The 24721-nt window shown below is 38.1% G+C and overlaps 1 protein-coding gene across 12 annotated transcripts; it reads right to left on the bottom strand.

Annotated features, from left to right (window-relative positions):
- Positions 1-1038: 1038 nt before the first annotated feature.
- On the bottom strand, positions 1039-24721 carry CEP83 (centrosomal protein 83). Of its 12 annotated transcripts, none has more exons than XM_032107842.1 (16): positions 24646-24721; positions 18680-18928; positions 18166-18316; positions 16845-16937; positions 16441-16572; positions 13731-13982; positions 12357-12488; positions 10568-10682; positions 8983-9127; positions 8717-8866; positions 7988-8063; positions 6714-6871; positions 3832-3961; positions 2878-2981; positions 2011-2191; positions 1039-1339 (listed from the first exon to the last, which is right to left on the bottom strand). In XM_032107842.1, exons 2-16 carry the CDS (start codon positions 18826-18828, stop codon positions 1160-1162), a joined length of 2148 nt encoding a protein of 715 aa, XP_031963733.1. In that variant the 5' UTR covers positions 18829-18928; positions 24646-24721; the 3' UTR covers positions 1039-1159. The 12 variants fall into 12 exon arrangements, 11 of the variants coding, with proteins under 11 accessions (XP_031963733.1, XP_031963728.1, XP_031963729.1 ...); XM_032107837.1 differs by lacking the exon at positions 24646-24721 and adding an exon at positions 19407-24594; XM_032107838.1 differs by lacking the exon at positions 24646-24721 and adding an exon at positions 19948-24594.

Raw genomic sequence — 24721 nt, 5'->3', positions numbered from 1 at the left:
AGTTTGTCCAGGTCCCTCTGGATTGCATCCCTTCCTTCTGTTGTGTCAACTGCAGAGCTCAGCTTCCTGTCATCAACCCTGCTGAGGCTGCACTCCGTCTCACTGTCTGTGTCATCGATGAAGGTACTGAAGAGCACCAGTCCCAAGACTGAGCTCTGAGGGACCCCACTCATCACCATTCACTACCTGGACATAGAACCATGGACTACAACTCTGGCTGTGTCCATCCAGCCAATTCCTTATCCACAGAATGGCTATTCATCCATCAAATCCATGTCTCTTCAATCTGGGGATCAGGATGTCATGTAGGATCATATCAAAGGCCTTACAGAAGTCTAAATGAGGGCATTTGTTGGTGTTCCTCTATCAACTGTTGCCATCACTCCATCCATAGAAGGCCACCAGGTTGGTCAGGCACAACTTGCCCATAGTAAAGTGATGGTGGCTGCCTTGGATGCCCTCTTTGTCTTTTACTTGCTTCAGCACATCTTCAAGGAGGATCTGCTCCATGATCATCCCAGACACAAAGGTGAGGCACATTGGTCTGTAGTTTCATGGTTCATCCTTCCTCCCCTTTTTAAAAATGGGAGCAATATTTCTCTTTTTCCAGTTGGCTGAGGACTTCACCTGACTACCATGACTTCTAAACACACCAGCAACATCAGCCAGTTCCCTCAGGACCCTGAGATGCGTATCATCAGATCCCAGAGACTTGTGGCTATTCAGCTTCATCAAATCATCCCAAACCTGCTCTTGGCTTACAGTGGGAGGGACTTCAGTCCCCCCACACATGCCCAGAGGAGTGGGGATTTGAGAGAAGTGGGAAGTCTAGTGAACCAGGAACAAACTGTCTGTAATTGAATCCCAACATTGAGCCTGTAACTGCTGCTATGCCAAATATCACTACACTGGTAACGCAAATTCAGGGCGCAGCCCCATCGTGAATGGCAACCCTGGATATTCTTTTTATGATTCCCAGTGAGAATGGGTACTTTTGTCTTTAGTCCAAGCAGTTAAACAAGTTGAGCCACAAAGGGGTAACTATGCAGAATATAGTTTATGCTATTCAGGCACATACAACCATGTTTTTGGCAAAATATGAAAAGCATGTACAAAGGGTAAGTTATTGAAAGCTGACAGCATCAAGAGTTTGCAGATTTTATTTGGAGTCCTCGCTTTGTGCTTCATCTTCTCCAGTGATCTTATTTCTTGCCAAGTCCCTGTACCCCATTACCCGCTCTCTAGATGGTCCAAGATCTTCCAGCTGTTTTCTTTGTCTGGTTTCTAGTTCTTCCAACCGCTTGCCAAGCAGGGCAAGCTCTCTTTGATGCTGCTCCTCCTTGAAATGAAAAGGAAAAAAAATGTGACTCTATTACATTTTGCACACTTACAAGGGACCAAAATGAGCAATACTTTCATTTTCTTTAAGGAAAATAAAAACTGTGAAGTCCAAAACCTCCTTATTTGTTAAATTTTACTCATCAGTGTTTTGTGGGTATTGTTCTGACATTCTTGATGAACAGCATCAGGAAGAAATACACTTGCAGCTGTTCATCCTCTCAGATGAAGGAGCACACAAACCTGAGGCCTCAGTAACCACAAATCTGTAAAGTCAACCTGGTCAACATCAGCCAGAGAGATTTTCACCCTCAGCAGCTCAGCGTAAGACTCTTTTAACCACATAAGAAATCAAGCTTTGTAATAATGAAACTGTGGTGTGAGAACAACACTGTAGTATTTCTTGCTCAGAAGGAGCCATTTAAAGCCTCTCAGGAGAGGGACAAAGTATGGAGAACTGTGTTAAAACTGCCCATTTGTTACATCCTGTAACATATCCTTTGTCTTTCAAGTACTCCTTCCTATTGCGAGGAAGGGAACATGTCTAGATAACTCAAAGTTTCTTACTTCTGTTTAGAGATGAACTACACCTTCCTTAAGGCTAAGGTCAGTATAAAAGGACTGTTCCAGTACCCTCTTTTGCTGTATTATTTTCACGACTTATATCACCACCTGAAGAAGGGAGAAGGATGCTTCAGGCCCAGGAGGCAAGGCAGACGATGGCATTATACTGACTGGATTGAGTGACGGTATGTTAGGATTCAGAATTATACTCCGGAATTCATTGTGCCGACGTTGCAAGTCCTTTAGTCTCTTCTGGAGGCGAGCATATTCTTCAGAAGAAACATTCTGTCTAGGAAATAACAGATTTCTTATTGCTCAAAATCTTTGTTACCCCAACACAGGAGCACAGCTCTCCATGAGTGCTCTGCTGTTTAATATCCCCAGTTTCTTATCCTTACACAGTTTCTTATCCTTACACACCAAAAGAACTGGAAGGTAGAAGATCTGTGTACATCCTTTTGCCTACATGTCTGTCTAAACGTACCTCTACATATTTAGCTATCTGCTCTATTACTGATTAGAATTTACACAAAATAAATTAAGCTTTTAATACCATTCACAGTAGTGAGTCAGAGAAGCCACATTAAATTAATTATTCAAATCAAGCCTGCCATAGGTGCTCAATGAAGAGAGAAAAACCAGGACTTTATATTTCAAAGACGATGCCATGTCTGTTTCTCTTGCAATTCTGAAGTCTTTTTCACTTCCTTCTTTTAAACAGATTCCTGCAACTGTGTCTATCAGGTATTTTTTCTCTTTTTCTTCTCAAAGAGACAGCCCTGCAGTTGTCTCATAAGCTCTCAGCTGCCCATCCTAAATAGAATCTATTCAAAGAATTCTAGCGCTGTAAAGGCCATTAGACTTGACTCTGGTTACTACTCTAGGTAGCATATACCTTCAAAAACACTTCATATTTGTAAGTCATACCTTGGGCATATGTAATTTTTCAAGATAAGAAGAAGTGAAGTTTATTACCTATTTAACACTTGATTTTCTTTTTCTAGTTCTTCCATCTTGGCTTCCAAAAGTTCTATTTTTTCACGCATCCTCCTTTGTTTATTGTCATTGAGAGTCTTTCTCTGTCAAACAGATGTTTCAAACAGCTAAATAATACCTTGATAGATTAGATCCTGTAAAAATTAAATCTACATTACATGGTTTCAAGCTGTTACACTTTATAGGATCTTCTTTCCTTAAGAAGAGATGCTGTGTTGTTTGAAGGTGCTAATATTCCCATGCTGGGAAGCAGAAGAGATGGCAAATGATCCATAGTTGTGAATGAAAGAGGCACAGCTGCCAGTCATTTGTTGGTCAGCGACCAGCTGTACTAACAAACATTAACTGTATCTGAGAATCAAAACAGTCATTCTTTAAATGACCATGTATAAGTAAATATAAGCATAAAGGCATGCTTCCTTCTTTTTTTCTCCTGTTGATCTTAACTTTCCATGACCTTAAAAGATACTGGTAGGTTAACCTATGTTCAATGTGTAACACTGCTAATTAATCTTGAGCTTTTATAAACAATCTGCCTTTTCTTTCAAATTATTTAATAAAAAGTAAGCTTAGAAAAAGAAATAAAATTTTAATATTCCATCAAGGAAAAGTAGCATCATTTGTCTAGTATGTGAAACATCACCCTTCCTCATTAAGGGGTCCACCTCTTAAATATCCATCAGTGCACATGTGTGTGTGCAAAGAAAGCCTCACAAAATCTTTGATGGCATTATAACAAAGTTGTTTGCTGTAATATTCTTTTGCATGTCACTTCAACCTACTTCTATGCTAATCTTGAAGAACCCAATATATTTAGTTATTGTATACAGTAGACTGCAAATAAACTCTTAATATTGAAACAATTTTAGCTGGCCAACATAAAGTTGAACTTCACACAGGCTGGATCGTTCAAAAAAGGAAGAGACAACATGCCTTTTTCTGAGCAACAGCAGCTCGACACAGCTTGTTCTTCATTTGCTTGTATTTCTCTTCATACTCTGCCATGTGCTGAGTAAGCATATGCTTCTCCTGCAGCCATTCCATACGTTGGTATTCTAAAGTCCTTTGGAAAAACCAGGTTAAAAGATTAAGAGGTTATACAAACAAAGCAGTGCATTCAGTTAATGCCTTAAGGCTCTTAAAATAGATGCATCTTTTCACAACTCCTACTTGTATATACTTAAATAATCTGATTTAAATTTGATTATGTTAACAATCTAATTGTGACTATGACATTTGAACTTGTGCATTAACATTATTCTAGGTTTTGGTCAACCATGAGGCAAGTTTTGAAAACTGATTCCAAGAAGCTAATTGTTGGTGCCTTGTTGGATTGGCATGCTGTCAAACCACCCACAGAAAATTCCTCAATTCAGGTCAAATGATCACACTGGAACACAAGAATAGATGCCTATGCTAAACATTAGTTGTCAGAAGAGCTGACAACTACCTTCTCTAGGAGAGCAGGGTGTTGCCCTATGGGGTCTACTAAGTCTTTGTAACAAACTTGCTCAGGATGTGCTCCCAACCAGAACAAACACCAGCTCAACAGGAAGCTCCCACCAATATGGTTTCTAGGTAACATTCCAGCTGAACACACACCACCAATGGCATATGTTATCTGTTTAGACCTTCGCATGGTTACAATATACTAAAATTAGGCTGTGTTCTCTAGCAGTGGATAGGAAAGGAGCCAGTTTCTCCATGCTGCCTTGTTTGTTTGGGCTATCTGCATTGCGAGTCAAAGCAGACAAGAACTAATGGCATATTTACTTACTGTTAAAAATTAAAATCAAATGGTGAGATTCTCTGCAGTAGATTTTAAGAAGGCCAAGGCTCAGTATTAGTGCATCCACACTGCTCCAGTCCTGAGCAGATGCAGCTTCCCTACAGGGACTCTGAAGCATCTCCATAAATTTCTCAGCAAACCACCTCTCCCCTCCCCACAGTAGAAGTACTGGGCATCATCCAGTCTCATATGGTAAAGAGGGTCCTGGCCCATGTGTTACCTGTTACGGCTCTTTTAGTTGACCCAGCATGGCTTGTGCCTCACTCTTGACTGTAAATAACTGCTAGTACCCAGGAACCAAAGCACCTGGGGCAAGCACTGCTTAGCACTAAAAGGATTTCAGCTGAGGCAATGGTTAAAAATGCTCGAGGTTGGGTGTGGGGGTTTTTGGAGGTGTTCTGGGGGCAGGGGTGTTGTTTGTTTGGTTTAAATGCCACTAACATTGTTCCGAAAATGCTTAACAAGTGCCTGTTTGAGCTCATCTCTGATTTGTATCAGTCTCATAGTTTGCCTTCAGCTCTTTTTCTCCTTTCACATTTTCATTTCCAAGCTTAAGATTGACACAGACAGACATGCACCTGCTTTGCCTACTTATGTTCAATGCTCAACTGGCATTACTTTATTTATCTGACACTTTTAATCTTATGTTTTCTCATCTTTTGGTCCCTATTTCACTTCCTCTTGCTTTGGTGCAACTTAACTCTTTGGTGTTCAAGCTCATAAGAATTTACTGAGCTGAAGAAGGATGTCCTATCACTCACAGATTCATAAAAAGAACAAAACATGTCCCAAGGCTCCCAGGGTAGCAATGGCACAGACCTGCAGGACTTACATGCAGGCTACAAAGCTGCTTCATTTTTGCAATACCAGCCTTAGTGCATCTCCCAGTACCTACATACTTGTACAATGATCTCTGAGGACTGACAAGTTCCTTCCACTGCCTTCTCAGGAAAACCTAGTCCTGACTGGTTTGTGATCCATAAATATGTAAATGACACTGACAATCTCATTCAAGTAACAGCAACGATCTCATGCAACATATGAATACGCCTCTTTAAAGCAAACATCCAAACTATTTAATGTGCTAGTGACATACTCTGCAGTCCAAATGCAATACTACCTTCAAATGTTACATTGAAAAGCAGTACTTAAAACTAATGACAACATAGCAATTGCAGTACCAATTAGTAGCAAAAGAGATGTTAAAACAAAACAAAACAAAAAAGGCACATTATGCCTCTTGGAGATTTTATACTTAATCTGGGACACTGACTTTTTAAAAAACCCACCACACAATAATCCAGTACAAATTAGACACATATTTGGTTACTAAACTAGGAAATTCTGAAAAGCCATTTCAGACTGACAAATTAATCTTTAAATTCTAGGGAAGTGTTCATTTCTATACGAAATCTGAATAAGATTTGGCTTCCTTCTGCATTTATTATCATATTTTGATGGTATGTGGTCAAGCTTGTCTAAAAAAAGGAAAGCGATTATTTTTAATTTTGATGAGAGGAACTAGAGCATATCCTATCAGCTTTTACTTACCTCATATCAGCTAAAAGTATCTCATGGGCAAGGAAAAGAAGTATATGCACATATACTGACTGGGATCCTGGAACCTCATCAAAGCATAATACAATGCTTGAAAGCTTTTTTCACCCATGCAGCTTAAGCACTCTTAAAAGAACTGTCTGAAACTCTAGATCCATTTATACCTATAGAAGTTTGACATTCACTTCAATACAAGTAGAATTTCGTTTTATGTAAGCAGTGTATCTCACTAATCAATAATTAATTTTAACAGACATTAATAGAAACAAACTCCGGTTTTTAAAGCTGCCATGAGGAAAGCTTTTATACATGCTGTGCAACAGAACGTACAGCCATTTTGTACAACTGTCCAGTTATTTCCTGTTAATTTTAACTTTCTGACTTTATTCAGAATGTACAATCCATAGTTAAGTAATCCACATGAGAAACACAAGCAACATGAAAAGTAAAGCCAAAAGAAAAAAATTACTTCTCTGTTTCCAGTTGAGCTTTCTCTGCCTGAGCCCTTGCATGTTGACATTCTAGTTTCGATCTCTCCATTACTTCCTTCAGCTTCTGATTAGACTCCAGCAAATCATTTTCTGATTGAGAAAGTGTGGCAAGCTGGAGTTGCATATCATGTACTTGCTACCAAAACAAAAAAAGATTTTTTCAATTTCAGAAGGTATGCAAATAACCAGCAATTGATTTTGAGATACTGAGACAATAAAAAATGGAGACACCAATGGGCTTTATCTTTTCATTAGCCTTTTTTACTTGTTTCTTTTCTCTTTACTCAACAGTTTCTCCAGAAGCTTTACAGTAAATCACTACGAGACAAAGGGTTTCTATTGCAGTTGACGTGAGAAAGGTAGGCAAGACTCTTCAGTCATTGATGTATCCCCCAGAACTTGAGAAATCCAACACTTCAGCCCCCAGGGCTGAACAGAATTCGAGGACCATGCAACATTTTAGTAGCAGAGCTATGGAGCTATCCAGGCTCCTCTATCTCGTAACACCAATGTGTTACAGCCAGCAGTGACTGTACCAACCAGTTCACAAAATAAGGAAGCACTGAAAAGTCCAACCTCTGCAGCCAGCATATAGAAATGATCATTTCCCTTTCCTTTTCCTCCCCCCCACATGGACACTTAGATCCCCCAATTTCTGATTTCTGGAGAAAAAAAATAATTGCCTCAAACTGCAAGTGCACACAGCTTGCAGAGTACTTTGATGCAAAGCTATTGTTGTTACCAACTAAATAACATCACAGGCGAGCAGGAGTTTAAAAAAATTGTTTTATTTTCAACACTGCCATCAACTGACTCTGCAACAGAAATATACCTCTTTACACTAGTTTGTTCATTTATGAAACATCTGTTAAACACTTGAAGACCCTCAGATGAGAGATGCAGTATAAATGCAAGGCATTACCTAGAAACAATTTATAAGTCTCCATGGCAACTGAATCTCCAGTTAAATAGTGCATAACCGTATTCAATATATCAGTCTATAAACATTCAGCTTTGAAATGCCTGGTACCCACAAAACACATGAAGCAAAAAGCTGTAATCCATTTATAGAGGTCCAGGAAAGCATGATTGATTTCTGAACACTTCTCTCTAAATATCTGTAGTACACATTTTGTCCCCCAGGGAAAAAAAAAAGCCTTAAAAATTCAATCTAATCTTCAAACACAGGACATGGTAACCACAGGAAGGAATGTATTTCTCTATAAAACACTACAATGCAATAAAACCTTACCTGTTTCAGATTAGCATTTTCACATTTCTTTTCTTCCAGCTCCTCTGTCTGCATAGCTTGCTGTTGAATTTTTAATCTAAAATTGTGTAAGACATCCTTATTTTTATCTAATCAAAATACCAATGTTATAAATTAGGAAAAATCAGCCTGACAAATAAATAGCATTATTTGAAAGGCTGATAAATATTTAACTAAAAAAATATTAAAATACATTTCTATTCGTTCTTAAAATTCACAGAGGAGTAAGACTTCTGGAGTTTGAATCATTTTATCATACTGACCTTCATACAAAAACTATAGTAAACCAAGTAAACTCACCACCATAATAACCAACTCAGAGACATTGTATTAGGGTCTCAGCTTGCCAGGTGCTGCTATGGTGCCATTGTGGAAAGAGAAATGGTTTACTCTAACACTGGCACTATGCCAGCAGCTAGCACTGAACCAGTTTTAACAAATGTGTATTACTAAATTATTACTTCCAAATGGTCACTGAAAATAACATTTAAAGGTTCGAATGAAAAGTGGTTTTTTTTTAAACCGTTCATTTTTAATTCTGTGCTATTTTTTTATATAGTGCAAAAGATAATTTTGCTTCATCCACTATAATGAACATTTCATAATGAAGATTTCTGTATCTATGAATAGCAAGCTTTTCTACTGTCTACTGTAAAGAAATTAAGGGGGGAAAATGAGAAATTTGTGCTAAGATTAGGAAAGCCACACTACCGCAAACGCTGAAGTTCCTTTTTGCTAGATTCTTCTGCCATCTGCACAGCACGTAGTTTCTCTTCATACTGATCTTTTTCAGATTGTCTCCAAGAATCTTGTTCCAGTTTCATCTTCTCTAGATCAGCTAATCTGTTCTCGAGTTCTAACCTGAGACATTATTCAACATGCACATAAGAATCACTACAAAATGCCAGAAGTGTTTAGTTTAAATTAACACAAAACAGTCCTCTTTTAGAAGTTGAGGAAGAAATCAGTAGACATACTTTTCATTCTGTAAGGCTGCAATATTGTCAAAAACTTCCTCTCTGGCAGCTTGCACTTTCCGAATTAGCTCCCGATCCTTTTCTACCAAAAGCACTTTATGACGTTCAACAGCTGCATTAAGAATTTCCTTGTCGGACAGCAGTCCTGCATTATACATTTAAATAAGTTAAACATGTCATTATTGATAAGAACCTGATGAAATCCTGTATTCAAATAACTTTATAAATAAAAGGGAACTAAAAATCTCAATTCAAATGATAGAATGAATGGGGGAAGGGAAAAAAACAGAACACAAGAAAACCAGAACAGATCTTTCTTAGTATAACAGTAATACTTCCAAAACTTTTGAGAAGTAACCATTACACTGGAATGTTTCTTACTTTAATATACAACAGTAATTAAACAGTTGATATTATTATAGGTTTAAACTCTAGAGCAATTTATACTAAGCACTTGTGTCTGGATTTAAAAATTTTTTTTAAATGTTCCACAATAGCCATGGAAAGGTTGAGCAAGGAAATTTTCTTTTTCTGGAAAAGTTTACTGTAAACAGTAACTGGTTATCAGTGAAACCAGCACCTGGGCTACAACAAATCTCATATTTTAATCCACCTATATTACCAAATAAGGCATTTCTAAAACTATGACTCTATAGTCAGGCACAAACGATACAAATTAAAATCTTGTGACTAACACCTGTGTTCAGTGGCAAATAAGCCAATATGCTCTAACAGTGACTCCTGTTTATTTAGCTAATTCAGTGATGCAAATGGAATTCCACAGTAATTTCAGGTTAACTTAAATCTTGTCAGTACTGAGTTTCATACTCCATAGGGCCCAACATTTTTAGTTTGCAATATACTGTAAATATATTGTCAATACAGAGAACACCACTTTTTCGTTGCTCTTAGCGAGCTTAATATTAAAGCAAGTGAACAGAAACAATTATTTCAGGAAGACAGAGGTACTATTTTGGGGCTATGGCCAATCAGTAAGAGGACAGTTCTCTTTAGAGCTGTGTAGTGATTTAAACACAACTAGTACTAGAAAGTTTTGGCCTTTTCACTCTAGAAAGCTATTTCAAGTTGCCTACGTAGTCAGCTGCTTCAGGTATCTTAGAACAATGCCTATTTCCTTCAAAGAATGAGCTAGGTACTGTATTTTGTAAGGCAGCCTTATTGAATGGGTATCAATTCCACAGACACAGAATCAAAAAGAAAAACCCCAACCACTGAAGCCCTACAGCACATTAAGGTTTCAAGCAGAGTGTGAAAGACTCTGGAATTTAGCAATAATAGAAAAAAATAACCATATGAAGCATATAATTTGAAATAGATTATGCTCAAGTTGTGTCACAAATGCACTAATTTACATAAATGTAAAACTGCTCTCAACTGTTCTTCACCTAGCAGAGCAAGTGAAACACACAGTTATTTCAAATACCAAGTGAATTGTCAGATCTACGACCTAGACCAGAAGCAGAAGGTGAAGGCTGCCAGGGAGTGTTCAGAGAAAAAAAATCATTATATTATTCTAACTAGAAGTAAACAGATGAAACAATTACAAAATAATTTCATACTTTACCATCCATTTCACTTTGAATCTTGTTTCTCTCTCTTTCTATCTCACTCTTTGTTCTTGCTGCCTCCAGTTTGATATTTGTTACTTCCAACTTATGTGAATGTTTAAGTTCTTCTACCTGTGAATTAGAAAAAAACAACACCAAATTAACTATAATAAATTTATATATATTTACTTCATTTCTGACTAAAGATACCTCAGAGTCAAGCTAAAGTAAAAGTAAATTTAATCTCCATAAGTAAATCAAAACAGTGATACTCGGTGCCAGAATATCAACTACCTCCCCAAGAATTTCAATTTGGTAACTACTTATAGTCCCCCTGGCCTCCTGGAGTGCTACATTACTTTCCCAAAAACCAGGTTTTCACAGTTTTAAAGTGCATTTTAAATCAAACACTTCTCTGCAGACACCTCAAATGGCCTCATAAAAGTAGGAGCTTTAAGAACATCAAATCAAAGAAAATTACTGCTTGCATGGAAACTTTCTATAGTTTAGGCATTTGAATGCAGTAATTACACGGTCAATGAGAATTAAATATCTGGAGGAAAGCACTTATAATGAAAATCCATTCACAATGACAAATGTAATTACAACCTGCTAGCATATACAAGTGGCAAAAGGTTAAGAATGACACAGTAGCTTATTAAGTAACTACATGGAAGATTTAGGTGCTTATATACTAAGTTGATAACATTTCAGGGCAGCTTGAAAAGATTTAAGGTGGTTTTTTTAAGGCAGAAAATCCAGAAGACAAACACATGCACCTGTGCTCAGGAATAAGTTTGAGTGGGAACAGAAGCAGGTGAAGGATAGTATAGTAAAGCTTCTATTTTCCTCCCTTTGAGAAACAGCAACTGGAACATTTTATTTTGTCCTACTTCTGGAAGGGAGCAGAGAAAGCCAGTTGATACAAAAAGTAAAGACTGTAACAATCCTCTATATATTCTGGGAGACTATTGAAAAATGTTAAACACAAGTTTTCCTGTCCTATTTAGCATTAATGGGGGACAAGTATGGCATACTACATAAAGAGGCTTTAAATAGTGGTATAGCTATATCCTATTCCTATGGTAAATTAGAACGTTTTTAATGAATGACCAAAATTAAATACTTAGCAGTCATAAATATGCACTGTAAAAAGATCTCAAAAAAAAGGAAAAGCGTACAAACATAGGAAAAAACCTCTAAGATCTAGTGCCAACCAACCAAAGTTACTCAAATATGTTTTAAGACAATGGTCTACTTAAAATGCTATGATGCAATTCTGTACGGAAGTGTTTCTGTACAAGCTATGCTGGCATTAGCCCAAGAAAAAGGCTATGCTAATGTGACTACCCTGCTTCTAATATAACCTAAATCTTCACAAGTAATTCCAATGCAGCTCGCTTCCTGTAGCTAACACAGCCCATTCAGAGGATATGTTTTAAGATCTCCAGAACCCATAGCTCCATTACAAAAAAAAGGAAAAAAAATCAGTTTAAGGCTCTAAAGGCTGGCTGTTTTCATGAGCATTAAAAACATGAATATAAAGATACCTCTTCAAGTCTTGTTCAAGAAAAAGATCTAGAAGATGGAATAATAAGAACAAAACCTCAATCTTTAGAGATACTTTTAGGTATGATGCTTCTCCTGTAAAGTCACATTGTCTTTTAACTGAAACTGAGGGAAAAATTCCATACCTATTTTAAGTCACAGCAGAAGACATTGTTATTTTATTCTTAGTGCAAAATATAAACAGAAAAACATAATAGGATGTGAAAAATGTATTTCAGATACCAGAAAAGTACTTACTTTAGCAGCTAAAGAATTGACTTCTCGTTCAGATTTGTGAAGTTTGCTAGTTAAGAGAATGTTTTGCTCATGACTCATCCGCAGTTCTTTCTCAATTCGATCAACCTGTAGTTCCGCAGACTTCTTTTCTGTCTTGAATGAAGGAAGTATTTTTAAGATTTTTGGAGCTGAGTTGCTGTTACTCATTTGAAATGTTTGATTGATCTGGGCTTTCAGATATTACTGACTCATTATAATATATAATATGATATATAAATATTCATCTTTGCTCAACCATATATTCCAATACAACAAGGGTCTTGAATTTTACTCAAAAGTCACAACTGTTTGTACTAACACCTCCTACACAGAATCACACACATTTTCAATCCTCCTTCATAAGGAGGTGGTGTAATCTGACTTGGTTAGGAGGCAGCAGGTGTGCTTACCAGTAAATTACTGGGCTGTAAACAGTGTAACTACAAATGGTGCTCAAAAATGTATAATATGCTGGCCTATGCAGTTGCACTGACAGAAGAATTAACATCATGGAGAGGAAATAAAATGCAGTTACTGTATTATAGACTCAAGACCCAATCTTTACTGAATATCAAAAAGGTAATCTAATATACGAGTTCACCTTCCTTTTTCCGAGCATTTCTATTTTCGGCAGGGCACTCTTTAAAGTTGTCTAAGAAGATTACAACACTTTTTAAGTTGAGATCAGAGCATTTTGTAACTAAGGTATACAGCAGTGATAACAGTAAAAAAGAAAATTAACCATCTATCTGCATGCTACCACTGTGCAAAGAATCTACATGAAAAGGCTCACTACCTAGGGAGGTAGCAAGAACAAGCAGAAGGTCTGAGGACCACAGATGAGGAATACAGTGGAATCCTGGGGAATGTACAACAGGCCAGAAATACCAGTTTCTTTAAGGGGGAGCAACAGCCAAGAACTAAACAACTGCAGTAATGTGTTGGGGAAAGAAGAGGCACAGGTAAGGAAAAAAGATGACAGACAAGGAAAGGATTAAAGAGAGGAGTATCATGTGACATTTTTGAAAAGAATAAAGAATTTACAGATTATTAACATACTGGTTTCTAACTCCAGCCAAGTGGTAAGTGCTGACATGACCTTCTTACTGACTACAAATACGGATATCACTCGCCTGTTTAGAAAGGAGATCATTCAGCAGAATCTCTCAGTTGAGAGACTTTCCAAAGTTGAACTGGCAGTGCATGACTCCCAGTCAAGTACAATTTGATTTTAAATCTGAAATGTACAAATTCAAATTGTAGAGTCAATGGCCAAATTATCAGTGACAGTTCTGTCAGGCCAAGTGTTATTCTTACTACACTCTACAGGGACGCAAAACAATAAAGAAGTCTTACCTCTAGAGACCGCATCATGGTCTGCATCTCAGCTAACTGTCGTGCTTGTACTCTCTGAACATTTTCTGCTTGCACACCACAGTTGTGTCTTTCTGCTCTTAGTTCTTCTACTTCTGCTTCTAAGGCTTTTAATTTCTGACACAGTTGTGCCTTTTCTCTAGAAAGTGCCTCCACACGTTTACTGTCCCTTGTGGGATCAATGCTAAGCAGCTGATTATGGAGTTCTTCCTTATCTTTATCCAGTCTTGCAATCTGATAGTTGTTAATCAGAAAAATAAAAAGCTCTTACATTGGTTATGTGTCAGGCAGCAACAATTACAGCAGTTAACAATTCAGAAAGGAGCAGCAGTGGACATCTAAAATATTAAGAAATTACATTAGCATTTGTTTTCTTGCTTAGAATAGGAAATTCAAAGCAAGACCACCTGAATGCCTATAACTAGTGGGGTCTTTTTGAGAACACTACAGAGTGCAATACTGATGGACGTCATCATTAGCAAGATGGATGATGGCATGGAGTCACTTTCAGCAAGCTTGAGTACGACACCAAGCTGGGGGGAAATGGTCAATCTGTTGGAAGGCAGAACTGCTATCCAGAAGAATCTGGACAGGCTGAAGGAATGGACAGAACTGGGTCCTCTTCAACAAGAGGAGGAAGTCATGTATCTGGGATGGAGTAACCCAATGCAACAGTACAGGCCAGTAGCAACTGTCTAGGAAGCATCTCCATGGAAAAGGATCTGGGGGTCCTAGTAGACAATAAGCTGAACATTAGTCAGCAGAGTACCCTTGCAGCAAAGATGGCCAATTGAATCCTGACAGACTGGCAGAAGGATAACTAGCAGATCCAGGGAAGTGATCCTTTGTCCCCCTTCCAGTACTGGTAAAGCTGTACCTGGAGTTTGTGTCAAGTTAAGATGGCCACTAGGATGTTCTGAGGGTTGGGAAACATGACATATAGGGACAGGCTGAGAGAACTAAGCTTCAGCTCGGAGAAGATACACAGTGATGGGAAGAGAGGCAACAGGCACAGTTTGGAAGATGTGAAGTTCCAATTACATATTATGAAAAAAGCTTACCATGAAGATGGTTAAATATTGAAATAGTCTGCCCAGAAAAACTATGAAATCTCCATCCTTGCAGATGTTCAAAACTTGGCTGAATATGGTCCCAAGCAACCTGATCTCATTACACTTCAATATTTTAAGCAGGATTTTGGACTAGAAAGTCTATTCCAACTTACCCTATGATTCCACTATTTTGTCATTACAACAGAACTCAATTCTGCTAATAACTCCAGACAGCCAACATGACTAGGCCCCAACAGATAACAAATCAAAAAAACCCCAAAAAACCCCAAAACTCCAAACCAAAACCCAATAACAACAACAAAACCCCCAACTCTCTCTTACACAGTAGTACAAAAGGTACAAACTAATCTGGAGACTGTAATTAACAAACATATAAATACATAGATTGTTATGTTTCAAAACAAGTTACATGGATTGAATATAATACTGAGGGCAAAAGAGTGAGAAAGAAAGGTATGTAAGCATTCTCTCCATATTTGGAGACTAGTCCAAACTCTGATCGGCAGCAGTCCTTTAAAAGTTTCACCAGCATTCTCTTTGAACAAACCCAATTTCTGCAGCAAAAGCCCTCGAAATGCCTTTTATGAGGAGATTCAATTGCATGATATGCCCAAGCCATCATTTAAGAATTAGGATGTTTTTATAGCCTCCTTGTGCTAAATGACATGGAATGTTAAAAAGCCCTTGAGAGAAACCAGATCACACTGTGCCCTGGGCTCAAGGTAGTTTCATTCTGTGTAAGTCTGCTAATTAGCTGCAGGACTAGCATAAACTCAACAAGCCCATGAGAGAGGCAGGCTGTAAAGCAGCATGTGGGTTTAGCTCCAGGAAGGACAACTGTTCTGTTTTTAATGCACTGCATTTGCAAACTTGGATTGATTTTGAAAGTGACAATTGCTTTGATTTGTGTCTGATGTTTGGAGTAATACATTCAAATCTGGCATCTTGGAATATATGCTTCCAGACAAATACTTAAATGGATATGCAAATGACACCTGCAACTCATTTACAATGCTGTATGTATTTAAAACATAAATAAGCTGGCAATTTATTTAGCTACATACACTTTTGAAAGTCTGAAGAAATGAATGAATAGTTTCTTCAAGAGCTAATATAATTGAAAGTTAACCAGTTTTCAGTATCCTTTTGATTATCACCATCATGATCCAAACTAGGATCATGACAGGTACATTGCAAAATGCACCCTTATCTGCTATTAACAATACCTTACCTTCCTTGATAAGCTACCACGTAAGTAATTTAAAGTCTAAACTTACATTGGCTACTCAGATAATTTATTAATTTCAAATTAGCATCATGTCTCAAATTCCATCACAAATGTGATTAAAAACAGGATTAAGCAAACATACTGGCAATCATTTACCAGAAAACAAGTTATTCTTACTTTTAATAGCAGAAATAATATTGCAACCCATCACTGAACAAATCTACAGAGGCAGCCTTAGGTTAAGTCACAAAAGTGCTTTGAGAATTCAGAGAATAGAAACAAACATTATGAAATGGTGTCAAACTGACAACCCTTCAAGTACCAACAGTTCCACAATGTTCAAGCTGCTTTGTCAGAGATGTTTTCTAAGCTACTATAATGTTCTACGTACCTCAGCCTCATATTTTATTTTCTTCTCTTCTAAAATATGTGCATGTTCTTCCTTTTGATGTTCAAATTCTGATTTCAGAAAGGTATGTTCATAACGAAGTTTGTTATATAGTGTTCTGTATTTTTCTACTTCCTAAGTCAGACCAAAAAAACCAAAAAATCAATTAAAAGTTTTCAAATTTATTTCCTTCAAATGTCCATGCAATGTTCCTATTGTTTCACAAGTTATCTTTGATGAACTGAATGCTGCCTCCTCCCTCTTCCATGATTTCATCCTTCCCTGGGACAACAGTACCACACAAATAATGTCATACTTTGCTCCCCTTTCAGTTTTAATTTCCTAAGGTTTTAGGAATAACTATAAAGCAGCAATCATGAAATAGAATTTCAATACTTATGACTTACATTTTCTAGCTTCTGATAACGCTCCCTCATAGGAGACTCCAATTCCTCGTATATTTTTGCTTTTAACAGTTCTAATTTTTGAGGAGTTAGCACCTTAAAACAGAAAAGTATCACAAGTAATTAGTCATATTCAGTTATTTACACTGTGATAGGTCACATAGCCAGGAATAAAGTATTTCAAATATGATTTTAGGAATTCTACTTGATTTTCTAGGCTTTTCTAAAGAAATTTCAATAGTAGTTACAGAAGCAAAAAAACATATTAGTGAACTAAAAATATTCTGGAAGATAACAGAAGCATTTAGAATATCAGTAGTTATTGGTAAAAGCAATGCAAATTTCAGGCTGAATTGCCAGGAGATTTATCTCCTTTGTGGGGGATGGGGGAAGGAAAAGCAGTCTCACATTAAAGATAAAGAATGAGTGTCTAGAAAAACTTAAACAGTAAGTGAAGCAACCCCAAAAGATCAAAATGAGCAACACCAAACAATTATTTGCAAAACACATTAGATGTGTGTTCTCCAATGGATATGTGGTACTGGTCTGAATGAAAAAAACATCAGGAAAGAGTCCTTGCCTTAAACTCCATTCTGTATGGTATTTTGTTAAAATTTCTTGGTATGGTTCACACAGCAAACTATCTACCAAGAAGCAGAGTTTAAAACAAAAAATTTCATCCACAACTGTGACATATTCTAATTTATTCTACTTTTCTTTCACTTATCTGTACCCTGAAGTCCCTGGAACTAGTTCTAATTATGGTACTGAGGTGCATCTCCTCCATTCAGAGTCTGGGATCCTTTGATTAGAGGCTGTATTTGTTTTCTAAGAACATGTCCTGCATTAGTTTAAGGAAACAAGCAGTTACATAGAGCGTCATCCAAGTTATCTTAAATGTTGAGGAGCATTTTTGTTTGAATTTTGTTTGGGATTTTTTAAGAAAAAGAAAGAAAGAAGAAAGCTGTCATCGTGAAGAGAAACAAATACCTATTTTTCTAGTCACTCATCCTAACAGGTTTAGGCACCTAAGTTACCCTCCAAGGCAGATGATTCTCCCCTTAACAGCAGGGCATGCACAGATAGAGACTGAGGGTCTTACACAGCACCTAACAACAGGATTTAGATGATTCAGTTAAACAAGGAAACAGTAATTTCAACCCATAGTCACTCTAGAGAAGAATCATTATTTGGATTGGGTGGATTTCAACATACCTGAAATATATCCAAGCTGGCTATATACACACTGCATTAAGAGAAAAATATGCATGGTCCTACTACAGGATAAAAATACATACTAAGTCCTTCCAGTAAATTATCTTACCTGCATCCTCACTTGTTCCAGCTCTTGTGTTTTACCCAGCAACTGATCTTGATATTCACTAATAAGCTGCTGAAATTTGTCATGTACAGTCTGTTTTTCAACCAACAACCGTTTCAGTTCATCTTGTGATTTGGTATAATCCTCTTGTAATCTGAAAGATAAAATGCATATTTACTTTATAGTCACCTTTTAAAATTAGACCTTAAAGCTCAAAAGACTCACACACAGAAGCAAACATCTGAACATCAAATAAGAACTAAGCTATTAATATTCTCTTCCTGTAATACATTGAAAAGTTATCCCATATTTACAAGTATAAAAAGTACTGCAGAAACATCATCTGCAATGTCTTAAAGGTACTTTGAATTGTTTATTTTCTAATATGAACAACACTCAAATCTGTCCTTACACACAGAAATAGCTGACCCACAACACACATACAAATAAATCCCTTCCAACATTTAGCTTCACCTTTTAACAGCTCAAAGAGAGAACCTTGTTTAAATTGATGTACCTTAGATGTTCTGCCCTTACAGTTTGATAATTTGCTTTATGGTATTCACTTCGCATTTTTTCATCCATCAAGAGTTTTAGTATTTCTTGTGAATTAGCTGCATCACCATTTTCACCAACAGGAGGAAGGAGACTGCCCAAACCATCCATTTTATGATGACTGTTCACAATGAGTATGGATAAGATAAATGTATAACTAATCTACAAGACCATCCACTCCTTCCGCTGACATCTTAGAAGATCAAGACACCTGAACAAATACAAGGACATGTAATTAGCATTCAAATACATTCACAATTCAAAGGTTTCACATACTGCTTTTGCTTTAAGTACAGAAGAATCCTGGTTCTGCTGTAACTCAGATTAGAAACTTTTACTGAAAGTGCAACTCTTCTCTGTTCATGCAGCCTGCCCTTAGAAGTAATAGCCCTTCCAGGGACATAGAATACACTTAAACATGAAGGTCATTTGAGTCAATACAAAATAAGAACAAGCACTACTATCTGACAGATTACATTAAATGTTATTTTCACTTACATGTTATGTTCACTTATATATTATATGTTATGCTATACACTGAGACTCCAACTATGATGCCCTAATTATGCCTTGTTAATCAGAGTTCAAGCAGAGGCCACAGACAGCAGACACATAACAGCTTTTCTTACTAGTTATTGAAGTCAAAGATTGTCACACTATCCTAACAGGTTGTATTACTCAATACCCACTTTTTCAGCTGGAAGAAAAGCAGATAATTCTGTATTGAATTCCTATCAAGCCCTCTCTGGAGAAGAGTTAAGGTGTCAGGGACAGCCTGGAAGACACCTGCCCACAGTTCAGTCCTGAAATATGTAATTGATACATGTCACTTCCTTATTTTCAAAGCTTATCTTGTGGTTTCTTGTGACCTTTCCAGAAAGAGTTTTGCAAAATGTGATAATATCAGATTGGTGTGAGGAAAGCTGCAAATCTAAGCTGCAGAGAAATAAGTATTCTAATATACCCCATTAGTGCTTTTTGATATTTGAAGCAATGGGTATTAATCTGATCATTACTGACATTTCTACAGGATCTGGGAGAAGGAGGACTGTAACTGAATTTTAGGGAAGTTACAAAGCTTTGAAACCAACTACTGTCATTTTAGCTTTTTGCATAGCTGGACTGATGCCTAAGAACTCCAGGTCTGCAGCATGCAAAGTGTACCTTTGTACAAAGTAAAACTCAAACAGAAACAATGTTAAATCTCTACCGTCACTACAAATACCTCACCTTCTTTATATGCACAGTCGCATGTATGTTTTCTACTATGGCACTCCTTCATGGATGTATCTTAAACACTTACAATTTGATTTTATAAACCCCTGAACTATAAGCAAGAGGAAAATCTGTCTTCCATACAGGAAAGTAACACCCATTCCACTAAGACATGATAATGTCAAGAAAACTTAAATGTAAGACTTTCTTTCCCATTTTTTCTTCCTCCATTGTTAAAATGGGAAAAGGTCAGAGAAAAATCTACCACTTATAACACTAGTCTAGGCAAAGCAACAACAGCAACTTCATATTCTGCTTTACCCAAATTTGCTGAGAGAATGAAGAGGAAGAAATCAGAATAAAGAACATTCTCCTCCATGACTGTCCTATATGCACAACCAATTTCAAATATTCATAAGTTCTGAAGAACCTTCTAATCAATACAATCTCTTTTTCATCCCTGAATTTTGTCGGCTGTTGAGAAACAAAGAACAACAGCAAGTTTCAAATTCAATATAAAGACATTTTCCATTGTTAAACCAGCAGCTGGATGAGGAGAACAGGTCAGTGATGCTAAGGACAATAAATCACATGAGAGGACAGAAAGCTCTGGTATACAGAGAAAATTCAAGGCAGCATGTCCCTAAGAATTTCTAAGCATATCACCAGGGTTAACATGATCACTATTAAAAACAAACAAAAAAACCCCACACTAACAAAAAGAACAAATCAAACCAACAACAAAAAACCCCCAACAATAACAAGGCAACAGGACTTTTCTCCATCTCAAGTCTTTGCTTTCATATGCTACAGATACTAAATGTAACTATCAAACTGTAAGCCAAAGCTCAGAATTAGGAACACACCATTTAAAGTTGAGTCTGAATCCTGCTGCTTACTTGAGTAAGAAGTATTTCTGAAGTGGCAAAATGGATATAAAGTCAAAGACACCAAGAAAACACGACGTTTTCTGAGAGCACGTCAGCCAAAAGATAAGCTGAAACACAGCCTTTTGTACTTTCTATTCCAAGCTGCTGCAGGTGAGAAGTATATTCTTTCCTCACAGCTCTTGCTACTATCAAAAAGTGCAAAAATTATGAAGCAAGACACACACCTGGCCATGTATTCATATGCATGAAGATTTCATGAAAAAGATAAACCGAGAAAAGAGAGGGAGATAATTACAGTTGACAAAACAAGGCTCCAGACTGCAAAAACCTAAGCTGTATTTAAGGAAACAAAACTATTTTGGCTTGCAGGGACATCTAGCGGCAAATGTCGTGATTTGCATTCCTGGTGACAACTGAAACACAACAGCGATTTCATTACTTCGTGAGAGCTCTTTCCTCGAAAACACAAAGAGCAATTTGTAATATTTAACCTATTCACATTCTTACAGGCAAAAAAATTTTTTGTTGTTTTGGGGTTCTTTTCCCCACATCACTTCAAATAACTTCTAGCAGTAAACTGTCAATAGTCAACCACATTTAGGGATACAAATACTCTAAGTGTATTACCAACCAGAATCTCTTCTGTGCTAATGGCTAACAGTACTTGCTCACAGTCAGTGAACAGACCTTAAATAATCTTCAAAATTACACAAAGACTACACCCATAATTTTTGAGAAATACTTTAAAAGAACACTAGGTTCTTTCTCTCTTGGAGATGCGTTCAAGAAGTAGAGAAGCATAAAACATACTTTTAAAGAAACTAAAGCTTAATTCTACACCTAAGCTATATCTAAACTTAATTCTACACCTACATATTTACCAAATTTTATCAAGCTAACAAACTGCAAATTTGTATTAGTTGCTCCAAATTCATACTATGAAACTTTAACATAATTTTCCACACGTATAAATATAAAAGTATTGGTACAGAGTCCTGAAACCTAGGAAAAGCATGCTCTGTAGGTAAAACACCAATACTTACTGTAGAATAGGTAAGTGAAGCAAATCAATTACATTTCTAAGAATCACCTTTGTTTTGCCTTTTTTCTCCAATTATTTCTTCTCCTAAAGTGAGAAACATTGCTGAAGTTCCTACTATACATTTCCCCTCTTTAGAGCTGCGCATCATGAGAGGGCTTTCCTTTAGCAAGACTTTTCAGCTATATTATTTTAACTTTTTGTTTGCTACGAGCTCTTAAAATAGAGAGAATACTTGCATTTAGAGAAAAATATGATGATATCAATATAATTTTATTTCCTTATATTAGTTTTTATGGTACTTCATTTACAACAGCAAGGCTTCCTTCTTGCTCACCTGGCATAACCAAATGACATGGCTGCACCATGTATTGGTAATTCCCCTGAGTGCCATACATAACTCACTCATGGCTCTCTTTTCCATACCATAGCCACACTTAAACCACTTAAATTTACCGTGTTTGAACACTGTTTTAAACAGCTAGATGATACAATAAATATAATTTTGCAACTACTGATGAAAAAACTAACAGTGTTTAGCCTTGTGCCATGTTTTGCTCAAGCAGTAAAACTCTCAGTAAAATCTGTGGAAGTCAAAGAGCTTCTTCACACAATGTATGGTCTAATTCCTCTGCCTGCTTCTGCCACAGCTCCAGACCTCTTTATTTGCTCTTTCTTTTTTTCTAATTGAATTAACCAAGATCTTGTGAAACAATGAACTATTTGCCTTAAAGAGTGACAAACTCAAAGAAAGCACAGGCTCATGAAAGCAACTCTTCAAACACCACCCCCTTCTCATCCCTGCTCAAGAGTCTACAGTAAGACCAGATAATGAATTAATGAAAAAGTGTAATCCAGCACAAGAGCTCACTGTCACCAGGAACAGGAGGTTCCACTCCTCATTTCTTTATCCCCATTCCTGTTTGTCATTCATCAGACCCCTTCAAGAACTGTTTTAACTCAAGAAGCCAACACACTCAAACAAGCAGAAAACACTCAATAGTTCTTCTGTGAGGTCAGTGAGTCACAAGAGCTCATGGAAAAATCCAGCAAGCGACATCATCAGTGAAAGTGGGCAGCTGGTACGGACTAGGGGAAAGGAACAAAGAGCCAAGTAAACAGACAGGAGGAGGAGCAAGCCTTTCTCCTTTCAGGAGCAGAGAGCTGGCACAGCACGGAGCTCAGATGTTCACAAAATCACAGCCTTGGACTAGATACCCAGATTTTAGACAGTCACAATTCAGTGAAACAAAGCCTATCTTAAAGAGCTACACAACACACTCATAAGAGATCAGACTTCCCGAGAACACCAAGTGTGTAACAAAAAAACCCCAAACCCCCTTCTACGTAATTTGAGAAATGTGACAGCACACTGCATATTAACACTAGGGCTAGAAAGTTCCATAAGTTAGACACTGGTCAGATATTAGTGTAGAGAATCCAGTGGAAAAAAACACTTAATACATCTGTGCACCTAAGTGCAGAAATTTGGAGAACATCTGTATTACAGAAGACATCACTCTCATGCAAGCTACTATCACTCCCTCCACAACACTCACTACTCAAAGTACAAATTTCAACAACAATTAACTATATATTACTGCAGTGTCCATCCCTACACATGGCACACAGTACCACCCTTTCAGTTTCTGTTTTATACTACAGATCCGGTTACTTATTAGGTAAAAAACAACAAACAGGGTTCTCTCTTAGCTCAGAGTTAAAATTTGTGCTTTAGCCAGACACTACCAAGTGAAACTGACAGAAACTGATCAGTTACTGATCAAACTGAATCTTGAATAGGAGCTACAGCTGGTAAACTGAGCTGTACTCAAGAGCAGCCCATCTACACACGCCACGTGTGTTTTCCACTGTTTTTTTCATGGCAAGAAACCTTCAAACACACAAACTTTTGCTCACTAAAATCTCATTCAAAGTTCTACTCGGGCATACAAATGGCTGCTTTTTGCAAATATTTCTATACTTCTACAACCAAAACTCTTCTGAAAAATCACTCCCCTTTCATATTGACTCAAAAATCGAGATGTTCAGGCAGGGCATAGGTTTCATATTAGTATACGTATCCCACACCTCCCGTAGGCAGAAACATGATTTTATATACACTCTACAGTCTGGACGAAGATCGAGCGAGAGGCCAAGCAAGCTACTTAAGTCACCACGACCTTTTCACTGTTAATTTTTTTGACTTATGGACGTAGGAGCTCGGTCAGAGGCACAACACTAACACGGCAGACGCACATCCAGAAGCACAGGAAAATAATCATTATCCTCACAGCGCACGTGGCTGAGGATCGCTGGTGAAAAGCAAAGCAGACAAGCGTAAACACTTGAAAGCCTACAGCGAGCGGGCTCCTCCTGCCCCTGAACTGTGCCAGGCGACCCCGAACGCAGCAGGCCACAGAGGCCGCAACAGGCCGTTCCCGGAGGCGGCACAGCGGGCACGGAGGAGCGCTGGGATCTCCCGCCCCGACTGCGCGGTGACAACGGCCCGCGCCAGCGCGCGAGGGGCCCGAGCAGAGGCCGGGGGGCCTCCCCGCCCGTTCGCCAAGAGGTGCGGCCCCACGCCCACAGAAGGGCCGCGGCCAGGCTGGCCCCGCTCACACCCCGGCCCCGCTCACACCCCGGCCCCGCTCACACCCCGGCTCTCCCTCACAGCCCGGTCCTCCTCACACCCTGGCTCCTCCTCACACAGCGGAAACCCCCCACAGCCCGGCCAGGCGTGGCTGCCGCCGGCCCGAGCGGTTTAAAAATGGCGCCTCTCACCTCCCGCCGGCGGCGCCGCCCGCCGGGGCCCGGGGAGCGCGGGGCACGCTGGGAGCGTTGCCGGGGAGACGGGCGG

This window comes from Corvus moneduloides, chromosome 4 (assembly GCF_009650955.1).
Source record: "Corvus moneduloides isolate bCorMon1 chromosome 4, bCorMon1.pri, whole genome shotgun sequence".
NCBI classification, from domain to species: Eukaryota; Metazoa; Chordata; class Aves; order Passeriformes; family Corvidae; genus Corvus; species Corvus moneduloides.
The sequence above is the reverse complement of the archived record's forward strand: the minus strand, read 5'-3'. Positions and strand labels throughout refer to the sequence as shown.

Coding starts and splice junctions, on each gene's coding strand:
- CEP83 (XM_032107842.1), bottom strand. CDS start 18,828: ATGGATGGTTTGGGCAGTCTCCTTCCTCCTGTTGGTGAAAATGGTGAT. Junction 8,064..8,716: donor AAGGAACTTCAGCGTTTGCG/GTAGTGTGGCTT, acceptor ACACAATTTTAG/ATTAAAAATTCAACAGCAAG. Junction 2,192..2,877: donor GAAAATCAAGTGTTAAATAG/GTAATAAACTTC, acceptor GTTATTTCCTAG/ACAGAATGTTTCTTCTGAAG.